Source organism: Branchiostoma lanceolatum, chromosome 4, assembly GCF_035083965.1.
Source record: "Branchiostoma lanceolatum isolate klBraLanc5 chromosome 4, klBraLanc5.hap2, whole genome shotgun sequence".
Taxonomy (NCBI): Eukaryota; Metazoa; Chordata; class Leptocardii; order Amphioxiformes; family Branchiostomatidae; genus Branchiostoma; species Branchiostoma lanceolatum.
In genome coordinates this window covers 3,511,999-3,532,007 of record NC_089725.1, presented here as the reverse complement: position 1 = coordinate 3,532,007, position 20,009 = coordinate 3,511,999, and the positions used below count along the sequence as shown (strand labels likewise).

The window sequence follows — 20,009 nt, the reverse complement described above, 5'->3', positions numbered from 1 at the left end:
CGGACAAAATTGACGGAAGAAGCATGATCGTCGGCCATGTTTCTTGCTGACCTCTTGATCTCTATCCCATGATGCATCGGAGACAAAGCATCATAACGACAATAAGGCCCACATGTATATATATATTATATGTATCATTTTGACTTATTTCATTATTTTAGTTATAACATTAATATATATGCTTTTTCCTAGAATGAACTTCAATGAATATACTATTCTATTTATCAAATTGTCCGCTTCACATTTCTTTGCCTACGTTCTGATGTTACCAGCCGTCAGAGAGAGCAGCGCCATTTTTCAACCGCTTTTTCTGTCTGCACAAAGAAACATTTTGTGGGCAGAAATATTGGTGTTATAATTTTGGGAGTAAGGACATTATTTCAGAGTTCTTCGCGAGATATATATGCTTACGATGCCGAGGAAGAGAAGTTCAAGGATAAAGACCCGAGCTTACAGCCAGAAAACGGCGACAAAAGGTGAGGTGTCTGCTAGCGAAGGGTACAAAATTTATGTTTCAGAAACTGAGAGTGAGAAAGCTGGTAGTTCGGCGAGGATTGGGGAAAGTGATAAAACGTTACTGCTGAAAAGTCGGGTGTGGCTTTAAAGTAGCCGTGAAGTACCCAGTACTATACGCAAACTTCGCTTCTTTTGCTTGCTGTGTGGAACTCCTGTTTCTAGTGGGAGTCCTGTCACTGCCAAACAAATTAAGGCACTGGAGGTGACCGCACAGATGAAGTTTGTCTGTGTGTGTCTGTAATTGGTAAGTTAAATCACACAAAAAATAACGAACTGTAGCTATTTCTGTAGTACTAGTACACACACAGACACACACAGAGACATACTTCATCTGTGCGGTCACCTCCAGTGATTTCAACTTGCCAATTTTTCCTTTTTTTTAGTATCTATGAAACAATCCTGATACACATCACATGTAACCCAAGTTCGCCACTGTCTGTAGCCTGAATTGGCCACTTTGACTTTCCTGACAATGTTTAGGTTACATCTACGATTCTTCCAAAAAATTTTAAAGTTTGATACGCATATACTATTATACAGTACTTTGTTCACGTTAAGCCAAATTGCGAAGAAAAAATTGGAAGTGACAACGACTACCGTCTCTACAATGTCGAATTTGGGGCCCTCTCCGTTACATGTACAACTTGCAAGAGTTCGGAGATCTCATACCTATAATCATACTTCCGTGAAATAGTTCGACTAGTACTAGTAGATTTCTTGTTTTATTGTGAGTTTCTTGCTGATTATAAAAAAATGGTCTTGATTAGCACGTCCATTGATGATCTAGCCTGGGATCACCACCCTTCAGCACAGGAAGCAAATTGCCCCGCCCCACCAGTTAGCACACGGCCCCTAATTATCTCTAGAGCGATCATATAGAAATAGGTCGTTCGGCGTAATATAAGCAGTTGCTGCTGCGCTGCGTGCCTGCGAAGCTGGTGTGTTACGCCCAATGGCGGTTATACCGCCTATATAGATTCAGATATAGATATTAGAGATCGGGTGTGACCGTGTGAACTACTGCGTATGTGGCCTCCCCAACATTAGCAATACCAAGGAAAGTCGACAGGAGGCTCATTATTGACCTTGACCTCCTTTCCAAGACCTACTCTCACCTCTCAAATAAACGTACCGGTACGTTTATTTTTTTTCGCCTATTGTTCCACCCGGTACGTTCTTATTCTAGACGGTACGTTTATTATTTTTTGAAAAATTGAGGCTTTGCAAACCAGGAATCCCTCTAAAATCGTAAGTTAAGGTTTATCTGCCCATATTTCCCCGGTATTTTTGCTCGTAATTCGCTATTTTTCGGCCTACCGGCGTTGATTTTCTCGCCGCTTTGACGGCCTTGTAATTGTGAAAAGTATCCTGGCGGCACTCGTAACATATCGGTCGATATCGCTATGACGCTACAAAGTAAACCGGAAAAAAAGACGCGACATTGACATTTTAAAATACAATTTTCACATAAATAACTTTGATAGTCTCTGTTTATATCCTAAACCAAAGCACGCTGATCAAAAACGTGTGGAGTAGGGTGCACGCCTGCACGGGGAATAATAATTTCCTGACCACTATATCCGTAGTATCGGCAGCGCGGCGGAAGAATTATTTGTTCGCAGAAGACATTTAACACGTTAAAACAACAATCATAACTTAACTTCCCTTGTAATATGTGTTTTGAGGCCACAAAATCTCTAAAACGGCAGAAATATGTCCGATATGATTCGGTAAACAACAGCGCGAAATCGCGAAACATGGCCGCCACTCTCAGGCATGGCGACAGTAAAACTAGCAGCATATTGCGTAGTGCGGATACCGATCTTTAAAATGATACCGTAAACGCATGGAAATATTATATTTTTTGGGCAACGATAGACACACAAGGCCATATTTATTTTCAGAGGGTTCATTTTTCAAATAATCGTAAGATTTTCCCAATTTAGGTGGTTCATCGCGGGTTTCTAGTGTCAACACGTAATGGGTATCTTCTTAGTATGTGCGGTCTGTGACGTTGAGCTACTTTTACAGTCGATCTCTGTTCAATTTTGTGGGATTTACCGCGGGAACTCGAAATCCGAGCGTCTCACTTTGTTTTCGACGCTATGGAGCAAAAGTTTATAGACATATTTCTTTTGTGGAAGGACTGTGTTCATATTTGTGTTTTTTTGTGGTTGATGTCTTTAGAAAATATGATCAGGTACATTTAACTTAAGTACTCTGATGATTTTTGTTATATGTCACTGATTGTCAGTCATAATAAAATGATATAACAATTTTCTTTGATCACTTGCTTCAAGTTCCAAGTAGAAAAAGCATGTATCATGTACATTTTCACTTGTTGAATTTGAAAGCACCGTGGCCCCCGGTTAGGGGTCATAGCGGGGAACCTATTCCCAATTTTTCAATATTACTATCATATTTTACGAAGAGGCGAGGAAGATCATCATGATTTGAACAAGCTATGGACAGTTATTCTGTTCAGTATCTATATACTTAATAGGTATGGCATAATTGACTAAATATAAGTTACCTACCTGCTTATTATCTTATTTCCCTCTGACAGTGACAGTTGTACATGTATGGACACAGTTTACCTAGCCTCGACTGTCGATTTTTGAAATTTTCCGGGGGGTACTTTTATTCCAGGGGGTACTTATATTACATTTTGAAGATTTGTCCAGGGGGTACTTCTATTCCAGGGGGTACTTCTATTTGAGAGGTAAGAGTACTCGTCTACCAAATATCATCTCAGATTCGAATTCCATCCATAGCTTCTGAAGTTATGAAGCCAAAACTGTGCACAGACAGACAGACACACACACACACACACACACACACACACACACACAGTGACACATGCACAGAAAACAATACCGATGTTTTCAAGGAGGTGATAAAAGATCCCTTTCTTTAATTCAAAGTTCCCCGTGGAGACTCCTCGTCAGAGGATACAGACCCATCCAGGCCCACAGATATGGTCACCAGGCTGTCCAAAAAGTGTGGGGTGAGTATTAAGTTTCTTGTTCTTATTTAGATGATTGACACAAGATCATCTTGAATGAAATTGATTGATTTCTAAATTTCAATCTTGATGATGTAATACTTTCTATTTAGGCCACAGCAAGTAAATTTGATGGACAACATCAGCACACTCATTTATTTTCGCCTGATTTTGAAGAAAAAAGAAACATTTTTCCCCTTCGGAAATGGTCATCATGAGGAGAAAGACAAGTACAAAGATTTGAAAATATGTTGTGTTGTAGCCTTTATTGTAGTTGTAGAAGTGACGTGACACTAACTATATGATGAATGTGCAGTGCCACAATAAACCCTGTTCATGGTTGAAAGGAAAAAACGGTTTGAACCATTTCAGCAAAATAAACCGTTTTACTTGTGAACATGAACGCTCTGTAACGGTTTCGTTCCGTTTTATTCTGAACCTCCTTGTAAGGTAGTCTGCAACGGTTCAGAATAAAACGGTTTCGCGGAATTGTCATCATGAATGCAAATGCGTTAAAGAACCGATTCACATTGAGGTTTATGTTACATGTGGTCATAGTTCGCGGCGTCACTTTTGCTTTAGGCTAGCGCAGGAAAAACAGTGAAATAATATGCAAATTCGATGTAAATCGTTTTCAGAGCGGGTGCAAGTTTGCATCGCGGACGCAAAATGTGAACCGCTTCAATTCGGAATATATCCGAAACGGCTTGAACAGTTATATTTTTTAGAATCATGAACGGGGCCTTTGATTGTACTTGCATTTTCATTTCACCAACTTATTTCACTCAATTACAGAAAGTGTCTGTGACTGGACACAAGGAATATCCCTGTCAGGTGAGAAGAATATACTGTAACTCACTTTGTCTTCACGGTAGCAAAATTTCACGATGTAAGGAAAATTGACATTTTCACTGAACTATTATTTATTTATTGCTTTTTCAAAATTTTCACTGACATTTTCTTTTTTTTATCGTGATTCCTTCACACATCTGTTCTGTAATTACTATTAAATATGATTTCACATTATCTATACATGATCGGTTCTTGCTGGATGGTTCCCTTATTGTATTTGAAAGTGTTATAATATAGACATGTTAGAAGTTGAAATGAAACAAGAACTTAAGCACATAAACAAGATACATGTATTTTAGACGGCAAGTGATTTACAGAATGGATGTGTGAAGGAATCACAAATAATTACAACAGGTTTTTCACTGTGATGATAACTTCATGGTACAGAGGTGACCGCAAAAACAGTGAACATGAAATTACAATGAAAGAAACTGTGCATACACAAGTGACTTTTGGGGATGTGGCCACCAACCAGCTGTCAGCCACACAGAAAATTTCCTAAATGTAAAGCTGAATGGCTTGTACCAAATAAAACAAGGTCAATGATATTCATGACAAACAGTACACAATCGACAGTCCTTTCTGCATCCAAATTTATTAGGTACCAAATTAGAGATTTGTCTGGTTTTTGGGCAACTGAGGCATCACTGAATACTTCAGTCAGTATTCAGTGATGCCCACCGAACATAAGAAAAAACTATCACCCTCTTGCAAAGCAAACATGTTTTCTGTGTTTACGACTTTACCGCATACTGTTTGGCAGTCTAGTGCTGTATAAGGCAAGCTCATTATTAACAGTGGTATGTAATTTCCTGAGACACGGGTTCTGTGCATCCAGCTGCAAAAGAGGGCAATTCATTTCTCTTTTATTTCAGTGTTGCAGCATGCCTGGTTGTAATAGGCCATGTTCATTTGATTATATGGATGACATCCGCGCATGCATCAATTTTCGTCCGTTTCCTAACAAACAAATTGTGAACGGCCATACTGTATATCTTAAAAAGTAGCTGGAATATGAGAAAATGCATGCTGTAAATTGCAAAAACATACTTCAGAAGACTGATCCTAATGTCGTAGAATCGCAAAGTCGAAGCAGTTTGAAAGAATAAAAAAAAATTCAATATTCCGGTATACTATAATCTTTGTGTTTAGTTTTGTTCATCCTTCCTGACCACGTAGATTTCATTAGTGAAGGCAACTTCTTTTTTCGTCAAACTTGTCTTTTTTTCGCATGCTTGCATCAGTTTTGGGGTCCCCAGATCCCAGAAATCACCAGTTTTGTTTTTTAATCCCAGTCAAGAAGCAACAGAGGAAGTTGGTGTGGCCTTATAGCACATATTATAGCTCACAACAAATGGAGAAATTTTAGAATGATAGCATAACTTTTACTATTTAGAGTATTAATACTATCACAAAAAAGGGTTTTTATTTTAATTTATTTGATTTTGTTTTGTCTTGCAGCAGAAAGAAAACAAGTCCAGGTGTATAGAACATGTAAGCATGTTTGAAGTTTGTTTCTCTATTTAATACAAGTCATCCTCGTGTACTAACGGGTAGGGAATAGGGATGACTTACTATTACAAATGATTTAGGTCCAGAGAGTAAGCCTGTTTTTTTTTCATTCTGCAAAGTTGCAGGCTGTTTAATTTTTGTCTGAATTTGTGAGTATTGTCCAGTATCAGGGTGAAGTGGCTGAAGTTAGGGTGGCAGAAGTTGGCAGAAGTTACGATGATTACCGAGTAGTTTTGAGGCTTCCGTGAGTCAGATGTGACGTCATCTTAACTTCTGCCACTAGCCTGGGTAGGGTGGCAGGTGGCAGAAGTTAGTTGACGTCATCCTAACTTCTGCCACTAGCCTGGGTAGGGTGGCAGAAGTTAGGGTGGCAGAAGTTGGCAGAAGTTAGGTGACGTCATCCTAACTTCTGCCACTAGCTTGTGTAGGGTGGCAGAAGTTAGGGTGGCAGAAGTTAGCAGAAAGGTGATGTCATCCTAACTTCTGCCATTAGCCTGGGTAGGGTGGCAGGTGGCGGAAGTTGGCAGAAGTTAGGTGAGGTCATCCTAACTTCTGCCACTAGCCTGGGTAGGGTGGCAGAAGTTGGCAGAAGTTAGGTGACGTCATCCTAACTTTTGCCACTAGCCAGGATAGGGTGGCAGAAGTTGGCAGAAGTTAGGAAACGTCACCCACTGTTCAAAACTGTCAGGGCTCGAAATTCAGTTTTGGGAATAGGTGCACTGGTGCACCCAACCTAAAAAATTGGGTGCACCAAAAAATTTTGGGGTGCACCACATAAAATAAAGTAGAATATAACTATTGTAACCAAAACCTAATCACAAACCTTACTGTTCCTCTTCTGAGCTCGTATCTGAAATGGGAGCTTGGTGACGACGTGGCCTGGGCCCATAAGGGGTGGTTGAAGGTCGTCGCTTCCCTGCTGACCACCACAGGCTTATAAGTTATAGCAGGCTCAGGGTCAAATGTTTCAATGGATTGTTCACTTAAAGATATGGTCATCAGACTAGTGAGACACTTGGGGTCGAGACAGGATCGCCAGTCTGTTTTGACTCTATTCATCAGAGAGAATGACCGTTCACATTCTGCCGTGTGTATGGGGATTGTCAGTACCAGACGAAGTAGTTGGAACACATTCCTGTACTCTTCTTCCTCGCGCCTTAACATCGACACCCAGAAGTCCTTGAATGAGGGGGGTCTGCGCACGTTTGCCAGCTGTGCCCTGCAAACCGTTTTCAACTCGTCCCATTCTCTCAAGGCTCCTTGGAGCTGAAAGCCTTTCAGCTCAAGCGGTCGTCGGAAGTGTCTGTAAATTGTCCTGAGTTTATCCTCTTCCCAGTCCTCATCCTCCTGATCTTCATCTTCCTCCTTCCAGCTGGAGAACTGAAAGACTCTTGCCGCAGAGAGTACAGACTGGTTGAGCATGGCATCGAACCTACGCCCAAGGTGGTGTAGAGTTGAATTCAGAATTTGCTGACAATCTCTGATCACCTCTTCTCTCTGTGTGACAAGATCTGATCGTCTACCACGCTGTGGTCTCCCCGTCTGCAATGTGGTTCCCTTCCACAGCACTGTTCCATCCCTTTCCTCTATCTCCTCAGACATGATTCTGGTTAACTTTAAGGGACTGCACATCTTAGTCAAAGATTTCACCACACTTTCTACCCTTCTGAAAACTGATTCCACCGTACTTTCATTGTCTTGAAAGACTCTGGACACTGAACACACAAGATCCAGGTATGATGCCAAGAACAGGGTGAACAACACAAACTTGACAGATTTCACAACCTCAAGAATTCCCCTTGCCTTATCCCGGCTGTCACCACTCCCCACAGCACCTTGTTCCACAAGCTCCCCTAGATGTTGGACCAGGGCGGGATGGTCTCGTGTAATGGCTTTCAGTGCACGCTCTTGGTGTGGCAGCCACCTCGTACCACTTGCCTTGGTTGGTTTCAAGACTTGTATGTTGAGAGCTTCTCCAGCATTCTTAAGTCCCTGCCAGTTCAAGGGTGAGTTGTCGTAGAATTTGTAGACGGTAGTAAACATGTCATGTACTGTGGAAAAGTAAGGGACTTCCTTCAACACATCCTTGAAAACCAGCTCCAATCTATGTGCACAACACTGAAGAACTATCAGGTGAGGACAGTCTTCTTGTAAGCGTACACCCACTCCACTAACATGCCCCATATTGACGGGTGCACCGTCAAAGCAAGCAAAAGTGAGTTTATCTTTCCAGGAGTCACCCAACTCCAGGTCTTCCTCCAAAGCTGATACAACAGCCTCAGTAATGTGAGAGGCATCCCCTCTCTCAAGGGGCTTAAGTGCAACAAACACTGTTGCTGGTTCCATATTGTCCTGTAGATATCTTACATGGATCACTTCCTCCTCTATGGAACCCCGGTCACTACTTCCATCTGATAATACAGCAATAAAATCAGACTCTTTTATTTTCGTACACAACTTCTTACGCATATCTTTATAGATAAAGTCAACAAAGACTCTTGCTTCCTTGTCGTTAAGATATGTTTCACCGATATCAACACCATTACTCTTCTGTAATCTCATTACATCAGGGAAATCCGTGAATGGTCTCCCTTTTTTCGCAAGGAAGAAAGATGTTCTAAACAAGCTTTTCATTTGCTCTACTTTCTTCTTTTCCATCCTTAGCAGGGCTCTCTGCATCGGTCTCTGCTGAACCGGCACGTTTTCAGCTTGAACTTTCTTGACTGTAATTTTGTGTATAGGTGACTTTTCATGTTTTTTAACATTTCCTATCCTCAATGATGTGCATCCAGTTACAAAGGTATTTTTGTTTCCAGTTTTGTCATATTTTTTACATGCCGTGCACCACATCGCTTTCTTGTTATTGTTGTACTTTAGCCATGGCCTCTTCTTTTTCCAGGAATCCTGGAAGTTGTACTGCTTCTTCCTCTTTCCTTCATCCTAGAAAAAATTGGATTTTTTTTTCCATGACATACTAGACCTGTTGTTCATTATTTGTAAGAAAAAAAAACTAGATAGGAAAGTCTTCATGGAATCGTTTTTTTCAGCTTAGGAAGAATATTCAAATGTCAGAAAAGTTATCAATGGAATATCATTAGAAAATGTATAATATTCTAGGCGTGTTACATTTCTAAATAAATATTGGTCATTGGGATCTGCTTTCAAATTTTACTTGCAAAGTCAAAAACAGGAATAACCATGAAAATAAAGTAAAAATAAAAATAATTCGAATGAAAAGTGTATTTATTAATCATCAATGAAAGTAAACATTTTCTAAATATGTGTACAAAATTACTGTGGTGCATTCATTTTCTCGATGAAATTTCAATAAGACTAACTAGTCAAGAAGAAGGGTCCCAGCGCGTTATTAACATCGACCTCGGTGAAGAAAAAAATCAACGCCACGGAAGAAATAAAGGAAAGCATTATATTTAAAGATAACTGGGTGACATTAAAAAAAAGCCTCACACAAAGCCTTGGTCTCTTGGCAGACTCTTCTGTCTCCGAAAAATCTTCTTCTTCTTCTTCAATATCGGACTCTTCTTCTTCTTCTTCAGTATTGGACTCAGAGTCCAACTCCGACTCCGTTTCCGGGGGAAGTGAAACCGTGGACGGTCCGGCGATGTTGTTATAATTATAATTTGTTGTCTTCGGGCTTGCGCACGTGGGCGCCCCCCTCCCCCTCTGCCTCGGCGGAAGAACTGGATGTCTCTCCTTCCCCTGGCTGACAAGGCGGCGCTTCTTGTCCTTCCTGGCTTTCCGGTTCATCTCTGGAATCACCAGGGCCGCTAGCGTCGCCTCTGTGACGCTCATGCCCTGACCTCGGGCCTTGACGAAAATATCGCAGCAAAGAAATTTGCTTGGACATGTTTGACATGTTTGAGACGGTATGAACATCCGGGAAATCTAAAGCCGAATTTTGCCGACCCGCAGACAGCGACGATATGCCAGCGGAGATTAGCGAGGTTAAGACGGAAATACACTAATTTAACATTTTTTCGTCCCCGAAGTTATCACAGAAAGTGTCGGAAATTCCCGAAACAAATGACGTCATGTTTTGACCATGTGACTTGTGAAGAGCCCGGGAACGAGAGGAAGGCAGCGTTCTCTTGTCCAGTGTTGCAAGCCGGACCAGGAAGTCCATGCGCGTTTAGCACGCGATCTCGGCACGCAGTTTTGAAGCTTTCAAAATCGAAATTAACTCAAATTCTAACATCAAAATCTTAAACAAATACTACAACAAAGATTTTATTATTTTTCTACACCTAGATGTCAAGAATATGCTGTCTACTAGTGTGCAGTGATACCATTACACATTAAACCGTACAAAAATATTTGGGTGCACCAGTGCACCCACAGTAAAACAATTAGGTGCACATGCACCCAGTATTTCGAGCCCTGACTGTAGAACAGTTTCGTTAAACTTCGCTAACTTCATTAAAAAAATTACAGGATAGTTTCCTTTTCCATGCTTTTCCAAAAGACGGAAACTCTTTTCATGACCCACCTTTAGTGATTAACAATATTCAAGTTATATATGTAGTTAAAGATATTCAAGACATATATAGACAGATTATCTAAAATATCCCCTGGCAAAAGTTAGGATGACTTCATCCTTACTTCTGCCAACTTCTGCCACCCCTGGCCATTGGCAGAAGTTAGGATGACGTCACTCCTACGTTCAGACAACATCGCATTTCTAACTTCTGCCAACTTCTGCCACCCCCAGCAACTGGCAGAAGTTAGGATGACGTCACTCCTATGTTCAGACAACATGGTATTTCTTACTTCTGCCAACTTCTGCCACCCCCGGCCGCTGGCAGAAGTTACGATGACGTCACTCCTAACTTCGGACAACATCAGATTTCTTCCGATGGCTGACGGAAAATCCCGAAGTTATATATGACGTAACCCCATTTCAACTTCTGCCAACTTCTGCCACTTCACCCTGATACTGGACATGCATGGAATTTTTGTCTGCAAATTGCAGACTGCAGGCGGGTATTTTGAACTCTGTTAGTATACCAACCACTGATTTTACTTCCGGACTGGTTTTTCAGGCCAGTCCACCAAGAAATACCGGTTTTTATACTGGTACATGGTACCAGTACCCACCCCTAGCGATAACCGAACAATCTGGAGCCAAAACTATCGAGAAACCCCATCACTGGATAATCCATCACTGAGCAGGAGTTTGGAGACCTCATACCCCATGAAATATTTATAGCTCTGGTAAATCTTATGAAATCAACTTCCACATTTACATTTTGAAAATAATCCATGCATTTGATGTTCACATGTCACAAGTATGAAACTCCCTTCCTTTGCCACTAAGGAATTATGGTATTTTTATAGATGCAAATTTTACTCCATGTATATACAAACTTCTACAGAGTTCCATGGCCTCATACCAAATGATGCTAACCCTTTTGAGTGATGTATCATAAATGTTTATCATTAATTATGCATGTAAGGTCCTCATTTGCATACATGATATCAGTTGATCATTTTCTCTACACAAATAACACAAGTTTTTCAAATTTGGAAAGTCCTATCTTTGCAAAGAAGGCTATTGTAGCATTTCCTCATAAATCATGTAAATTAGACCCTCTTTTGCATAATTTGGGTCCAATGATATCCACATTGACATTTACATTACTTCCAAATGCAGCAAGAATGAAATTCCCATCATTTACACCTATGGAATTATAGTATTTTCTCATTAATGTTGCAGATAAGGTCTTCATTTACATCAATATTCCTCTCTTGCTCAGTTACATACATGTATATCATGTGTTTGGCCTTTTAGGTCCTATCATAGAATTCAGTGGCTTTCTAAACTTCCCTCATTAAGTATGAAAATTATATTCTCATCTGCATAATTAGCATATGATTATGTAATTGTAAATCATCACGTACCGGTAAGTCAGAAAATCAGTATGTCCAGAGAAGTAGTAGTCAGTAACCGTCCAGAACACGTCAGATATCAAAACCTCAAGAAGGGGCTGACAGATCATCATACTTTTTGGTATGTACAGATAGCTAAAGTAATGATTTACATAATCATATAATGCAAACCAGGAGCTAATTTGCATAACTAGTTTAGAAAGCATAAAAATCTGCTGCATTCCATTATCCTGATTATTCGTAGGATTCACAAACACGAGACATATGAAACATGACACAAGCCAACAACACAGATCAGTTATGTAATTGTACCTTCCTTTCTTTTGATTCCAGAGCAAGGCAGAGGACTCCTCCTGCCAAGAGTCTGTGTATGGTTACGACGGAGACGAAAGCGAGTCAGCCAGCCAATCAGAGGGCATGACCGCACCTCCCCAACATGACGTGGAGATGGAAAGCGATCAAGACTGTATAAATAACTCCCCCGAATGTGACTCTTCTAGCTCAGCAGGGAGAAAGCTTACACGACGGCAGAAGCCAAGAAAGAAAATAAGAGCTGCAGTACAAAAGACTCCAGTAGGTGGTGTGTTGTCTCCAAGTAGGAAGCACATTACAGGCAACACTCCACAAGAGGAAGTCTTCACTCTTAGGAGCTCAGTTGAAGCAGATCCTCCTACAAAATCCAGGCCAAAAAGAGCAGTCAAAAATTCCACAGGAAATAATCCAATCTCACAACGGGTGTTGGCAAAGAATGAAGCATACAATTCAGCCATTTCGCCGCCGTTGGTCGGAATAAAACCCCTTAATGCGTCCGATACCTCCACTCCCAGCGTAGATGCCAGAGGTTCTGCTACATGCAGTTTCATGGACGATTCAGCTTTCGGGTTTGGGGCCATGGAAGAGCTTCCAAGCATTCCACCGGTACCCATTGAGCTAGTGGTCTCTCCCGTGAAGGAGGTCTCCCCATTGGTAAATGTCAGACTGCGGGGAGAGACTGTGTCGGATGTGTCTAGCATTTCTCCTTCAAAGTTGTCACCATCCCTTGAGCTAAAGTTGAGGCTGTCTCCATCGCCTGAACGAAAGCGAAGCACGCGGCAGTCATCGCGCTCCCACAAACCTGTCGATAGAGCCTGTAGTTCAACTAATGTGTCTCCTACCGTAGCTTCAATTCCGCTACAAACCACGGCTTCTTCCCATGCATCACTTCAAGCATCGACCAGTATTTTTAAGAAGCCAACAACCACTTCAAACACTACAGATCCAAAGTTTGAGCGGTCTGTGAAAACGTCACCCGCATCTACAACCACGTCTCCGGGGTCCTCCCTGTCGTGCAGTCTGGTCTCCCCGCAGAAGAGGAAGGTGCCAGCGGGGATGAACGACCTACCGATAGAACAGAAAGAAAAGAAAAAGAGGAGAAAGGTCAACAAGAAGACAGTAAGTAGTTACCATACTGCATTGGAAATGTTCTGACATATGTACATGTAGAGAAGTGAGTTCTTAATTTCACGAGATGTGACCTGAAGTGCGAATCCGCAAGGTTATATTGGAAATTAATATTTGTTGCGATGAGTTCCGATGAAGGGGCTGTTTGAAGGCTAGAATTGAAGAATTTTGATTAAATTCTGGGGAAGTAACTGGAGAGAATGACCGGGGAAAACATGGCCATGGGAGGAAAACATTGGAAGTCTTTAGGGCGATCTGTCTTAAGTAGGGTGTCTATTTCCCTGTAATATTTTAGTACAGGGCGCAAACGGAACCAGTGTTAAAAGGGTTTTATCTTTATTTTTAAATTTCTGTGTACATTGTATATTTGTCGTCCTCACTATTTCTATTCTTCCATCTCAACAGAAGGCAGAGATGGAAGCATGGGCAGCTGACATGAATGAAAAGTTTCAGGACATTGCGTCCTTTGAACTTGAGGTTGAATAAAGGAGCAAGACACCTACTCACCTAGATCTTTAGACTGAACATTTACTATCTTTTTTATATGCTATGTTAAGGGTATATTCTATTGAAGAGATGTAGTATGTACAACTTACAATAATGACTACATTTGCATAGATTGAGTCATGATAGAAGGCTACTTTAAACTAGAAGAGTGTATGCATATTATGATGGAAAACTGTTTCAAACTAGCGATGTGGTTACTTTACTAGTATTGGTTTAGTTTTGAAAGGGGAACTCTTTTAAATGATACTATCAGTTATGATTCAGTTTTGATATCTTTGCCTCTGCATTCTGTTCTTTATTTGTTGTTTACAGTAAACATATAAAAAGCAAAATAATTTGAGCTGATTACAACCACTACTTGGACTAAGTTGGAGAGTTGGAGTTGTGCCATGTTGAAACTGGAACTTCTATTTGTTTTTAAAGGGAATAGAAGAAGTTTTCCAGTTTTGTTTCTTTTCTAGCTATGTATACATGGTTATATCAGCTAAGTTTGCATATACCATTGGGAAATCTTTTTTTTGCTCTCTGGAGGTTGTGCATTGAAACAGTAATGCATAGAACTTGATAAAATGAACTCTGTGCCAGTATGTTTTCACAGATTTTTGTTGGATCCCTAATATATTGGTTGGTTATGACACCCTGTTTATAAAGTTTAGTTTTAAATAAGGCAGCACATTTAAAGAAATGTTAACTTACTGAAGATGATGTATTTTTCCTCAATATCATTGAGCTTAATTATGTGTGTTGAGAAAATCAATAGAGATTAGTTCTAGGCATTAGAGTGGGAAGAAATGTGTTAGATCAAGACTGCTAGTAGGGGTATTAATCTTTGATTTGTGTCTCCCGTTTTCTCAGTAGGAGATGAGCTAGCTTATAACTTTGGGATTGCTACTTAGTATATCCTGAAATGGCTAATATGAACATGTCACAAAAAACAGGAATAGTTTTTGTTTATATAGACATCAACATTATTCACATAGATTAGGGAAATAAGAAACATTAGAAAGTTTGCACAAAACATGAATTTTGGAGAAATGATTTTTATGCAGGAGAGCCTGACTCCCTTGCTAGACAGGCTGGCAAAAATATGTGAGACAAAGGAAAATTACAAAATGAAGTTCAAATCAGCTCCCTTCAGTGATTTTGCTTTACAAGAAAAATAAGTAGCTTGGTTTTTCATTGTTGAAAGCAATGTGTACATATCATGATCTTGAATCTTCATAAGTAATATCCATATACCAGTGATGGAAACTGTACAAAGTACTGGCGAGTAAATTAGTGTAAACCTGTCTTTTTGTCGTGTGTTTTGTTATACTGTTGTAGAACACTCCGATACACATGATATGCACTTACTAGTTAGTCATGATACACAAGATTGTAATGATTCAGTTGAACTTACGGATACCTGTGATGCACCGGGATTGTGGATGAATGTAAACACTATTGCAGTTGAACTTGTTACTTGTTTTGCAAGTCTGCTGTTATAGACCAGTGAGTGTGGCATTGGACGATGGCTTGCTTAAGCTACGATCACATGCATCGCACAATGATATAACCTGCGATGGGGTTAGTTTTCCGCGAAGGTAACGTCGTACGCTTGAGAAAAATCGGTGCAATACTGAATAGTTACCATCGCCAAGAAGGTTATATTTTACTGCGCGTGATCGAATGTCGGACGTTTCGGCCCATGGACGTTTCGGCCCCAGGTCCTGGACGGTTCGGCCCCAGGTCCGTGACAGTTCGTCCCCAGGTCTGGGACGGTTCGGCCCCAGGTCCGGGACGGTTCGGCCCCAGGTCCGGGACGGTTCGGCCCCAGGTCCGGGACGGTTCGGCCCCAGGTCCGGGACGGTTTGTCCCCAGGTCCGGGACGGTTTGTCCCCAGGTCCGGGACGGTTCGGCCCCAGGTCCGGGACGGTTCGGCCCCAGGTGCGGGACGGTTCGGCCCCAGGTCCGGGACGGTTCGGCCCCAGGTCCGGGACGGTTCGGCCCAAGGTGCAGGACGGTTCGGCCCAAGGTGCAGGACGGTTCAGCCCTAGCCTCCAACAGGCCGTCCTACGGGTTTTATTTCAATGCTTTATTTCCGAGTTCTTGTTTTCTTTTTCAGATAAAATTTCCCCCGACAGGTTGCAGGCACAATATGAGAGAAGCAATATATGAGCGAGAATGTACAATCCTGCCCTCAACAGGAAAGGGGGTCTACGCATTGAACTTTCAGGCACTTGGGATAACTTGAGTAACTATTTTTGGCGTGTCTTAAAGTTTAAGAACAGCCGGTGACGGCCCGGGATCGCCCAGTATTTTTAGTGATTTGCGCGGGAAAGTTGCGCCATCCCCAACGGCGTTAGTACTATTAAAGGGCTATCGAGGGATACAAAAAATGACAGTTAGTGGGTATTTTCCCATTGTGCCAAATTTCAGGTGATTTGGCCCCAAAATTAAGATGTTTGAAGTTTGGTAGGACAAGGAAAAGAAACGTGAAAACAAACAATATAACGTTTTTTCAAATATATAGATATGTGTATTTACATAGATTTTTGATTAATCGTTTCTTTGCATAGTATACATACACATAATGTGTAAAAAAGATTAAGGTGCCGAATTGTCCTGGTGCCGAGTTATCGTGCCGAGTCGTCCTGGTGCCGAGTTATCCTGATACCCGGGCTGTTCGGGAGTCGATCCAGTCGACAACGCAGTACCAAGCCTGTATATGACTGTCTCTTTTCACTTGATAATCAACATCAGCCACGTGACAAGAGAACTCCAAGACGAGATCTGACTTGATAGGGTTGATGAAGAGACAGAGTTTGTCTCGAAAGCTCCCCAAAGTAGCTAAATCTTTCTGTTGTGTGTAAAAAATATCATTACCTTTGCCGAGAAGGTTATGCAGAGGGTAGCGTTTGTGTGTGTGTGTGTGGGGGTGGGTGTGTAAAGAAGCAGAATAACTCGAGAAGGCCTGGATGGATTGTCTTGATATTTGGTAGGTGGGTAGATCTTGATGAGACATAGAAATGATTAGATTTTGGGTCCCCTAGCGGATTGTTACTGTACTGCAGCAGAACTTCCTGTTTTGATATCTCATGTTCTGGACATGCAATGGAACTGATTTTTGAGTGGTAGATAGCTCTTTGGACACAGAGTAAGTGCTATAGGTTTGGGCCCCCTGGCGGCTTTTTTGGAACTGCAGGAGCATGTTTTGCTTCAGACTTTGAAAGGGAATAACTCAAGAAGGGCTTGATGGATGGTCATGATTTTTGGTAAGTAGATAGCTTGAGTGATGATGTACATGATTAGATACGTATTATGCAAATCAGTAGCTAATTTGCATAATTAATGAGGAATGTTTATACATCCGCCAAATTCCATGATAGGGTTCTCAAACTTGTGACATATGTAACTGGGGAAGAGAGAAATATTATTAGATATCAACTATGCAAATGAAGACCTCATTTGCATAATTAATGAGAAAATACTATAACACAAGATGGGCTTGATGGATGGTCATGATTTTTGGTATGTATATAGCTTATGTGATCTTTGCATGATTAGACAAAATTATGCAAATCAGATTCTAATTTGCATAATTAATGTGGAGGTTCTTTAAACTCGCTGTAATCCATGATATGACTATTAAAACATGTGACATTTGTAACTGAGAGAGAGGAATGTTGATAGATAGAAAAGATGCAAATGAAGACCTAATTTGCATAATTAATGAGACACAACTATTATACAATTTGGTAAATGACGGCAATTTCATACTTGTGGCCTTTGGAAGTTATGTGAATGTCAACATCGTTGAATCAAATTATGCTAATAAAGACCTCATTTGCATAATTGATTATAAATGTGAGCAAAACCTTCTTTGCTAAGCTCATACTTTGGACAACCTCTGTTATTTGGGTGGAGAAGACGATCAACTGGTATGATTTATAATTGATGAGAAACACTCTTAATACGTCAGTCATAAAGGTTAAAATCATTTGGCGAAGGTATGAGGTCGTGAAACTCTAGTTGAAGTATAATTTAGAACTATTAACCTAGTCACAACGGTGAGACAACATTTCATTGTCAGTAGGCTCTCTGAATACCATTTTTGTTTGTTTGATGCTTCAGTGACTAGATACATGTACTAGTATTCATTTTTTCTTCTTTCAGTGTCCCCTGCAGGCACATAATTGTACCAAAGCTGACTTATAATATCCAAAGCCTACTGAATAAAACTTGGTCTCTGGCCGCGCCGAAAACGGTAAAGATGTGAAAAAATACATTGAGATACTTCAATCTCAAGAAGAGATGTTCCTTTGCATTTGTGCCAAATTTCAAGTCATTTCAAACAAAAATGAACCTGCTATGATAAAAATTGTTTTTGTACCACCCTCGTATATAGAATTTTTTTCTTGGGCAGTCTACACTGTGTCGCCAACAACAACAGTAGCTCCTCGACTGAACACAACCTACAGAGCCAGAATAACAACCAACGAGCCCCAGCTAACCGAATATCTAAACTTCTGGCATAGATTCTCACTCCACCTTCTAAAAATGAGACTACGCCGGGATTTATTTATCTATTTATTTATTTCGATTTACCACATTTGTGGAAGGATTGACATAACAGGTGAACTATCACCTTTTCAAGATGTCATCCCAGACCGGACTGTAAGGTTTGGACCATCGCACACCGGGGCATGCCCCTACTCTTTTTCGAAAGGTGTGGTGGATTCTTTACCGTGCGCGGGGTGTGGCTCTCCCCAAACACGGGACCTCCATTTAACGTCCTATCCTTTCAATCTGCTTGGAACTTCTCGAGGATACTCGAGTTATGGTGCCTTTCTATATCTGCTTGGCAGACGCCTTACTGATTTCTAAGTGGTTTTTGAACAAATATCTATGGCAGAACTAAGAGTGATAGGTTGGTACTTTTCTTACAGTAAATTAAGATCATCCCAGACACCTCCTCAATGGCAATAATCTTTAATTGCCATTATCTCCGTGTAAAAAGGCTTTTTCATGGAGATACTGTTTTGCGTGCGTTTGGTGTTTGTGTGTATGTTTGTGTCGACGGATGCTTAAAGTCAGCATAACTATAGAACGTGTAGATGGATTGTAATGATAGTTGGTATGTGGGTATGTGCTGGGAGGAGAAAGGTCAAGGTCGATTTTGGGCCCCCTGGTATGTGTCACTGGAACTGCAATGGCCTATTTGTAAAAATGTTCTAAAGGAGAATAACTGAAGAAAGGAACAACAGATTTTCATGTTATTTGCTACGCAGGTAAGTTGGACAGAGATGTACACACTGAAGTGCAAATCATGCAAAGTTAGTGTGTTTGCGTGTGTGTGCATGTGTGTATTTTTGTGTCACCGTGTGTGTATGTTTGTGTCACCGGATGCGTAAAATCAGCATAACTATATAGAACGTGTAGATGGATTGTAATGATGGTATGTGGGTATGTGCTGGGAGGAGAAAGGTCAAGGTCGATTTTGGGCTCCCTGGTATGTGCCACTGGAACGGCAATGGCGTATTTGTCAAAATCTTTTAAGGAGAATAACTGAAGAAAGGAGCGACAGATTTTCATGCTATTTACTATGCAGGTAGCTTAGACAGAGATGTATACAATAAACTGCAAATTATGCAAATTGGACTTAATTTGCATAAATAATGAGGAATATCTACATTTGCAGTGTTGTCCATTGCATATTGTGGCACTACTAACAGATGTTGGTAGCTATTGATAGCGAAAGTGGGTCACTTCTCCTGGACCCCCGACAGGTGGGGATCATACCATTGAGCGATATAGAATGGGGGGAACAAAGTTTCATGGAGATTTTGGGTCCTAAGACTCTTGTTTGATCAAGTTGTGCATAGGATTATGACAAATCAGGTACTTTTTGAAAAGGTACCATGGTAAAGGGTAGTAAATACGGCATTTAATACGCTTTCAAGTGATACGCAATAACGTTGCTATACAATTGATAAAGTAAACATTGTCAGAGATATGATGGTCATATGATTGATCAAACTTCCACGGTTCCGAACTTGTTGTGCTCAGTGTAGACTGTAGATGCAATGCACAAACGCCTGCTGTTTAGCCTGGGTGCCATCATATTTCTACCGGGGGCTCCTACTAGGGTAGCAAGTGTAGGAGCCCCCGGTAGAAATAGGATCATGGCACACAGACTTTTAGTACCTGCTGTTGGGTGTGTACTGGGATTGAATTGAGTAGCTGAGCCTCATCACTTCAGACGACTTCTAGCGGTACATTTCATAACTAC

At 41.0% G+C, this 20,009-nt stretch overlaps 2 protein-coding genes across 5 annotated transcripts; one reads left to right on the top strand and one right to left on the bottom strand.

Moving 5' to 3' along the window:
- Nucleotides 1-253: 253 nt before the first annotated feature.
- LOC136432265 (nucleolar protein dao-5-like) lies at nt 254-15,027 on the top strand. 4 transcript variants are annotated; one of them, XM_066423417.1, is made up of 6 exons: nt 254-476; nt 3,441-3,523; nt 4,316-4,354; nt 5,837-5,866; nt 12,125-13,222; nt 13,637-15,027. In XM_066423417.1, exons 1-6 carry the CDS (start codon nt 404-406, stop codon nt 13,715-13,717), a joined length of 1,404 nt encoding a protein of 467 aa, XP_066279514.1. In that variant the 5' UTR covers nt 254-403; the 3' UTR covers nt 13,718-15,027. The 4 variants fall into 4 exon arrangements, with proteins under 4 accessions (XP_066279514.1, XP_066279513.1, XP_066279516.1 ...); XM_066423416.1 differs by having other exon boundaries at nt 5,834-5,866; XM_066423419.1 differs by lacking the exon at nt 5,837-5,866.
- LOC136432863 (zinc finger protein 862-like) lies at nt 6,680-10,256 on the bottom strand. The gene has a single exon (XM_066424439.1). The coding sequence runs from the start codon at nt 8,732-8,734 to the stop codon at nt 6,680-6,682; it is 2,055 nt and encodes a 684-aa protein (XP_066280536.1). The 5' UTR covers nt 8,735-10,256.
- Nucleotides 15,028-20,009: the final 4,982 nt, after the last annotated feature.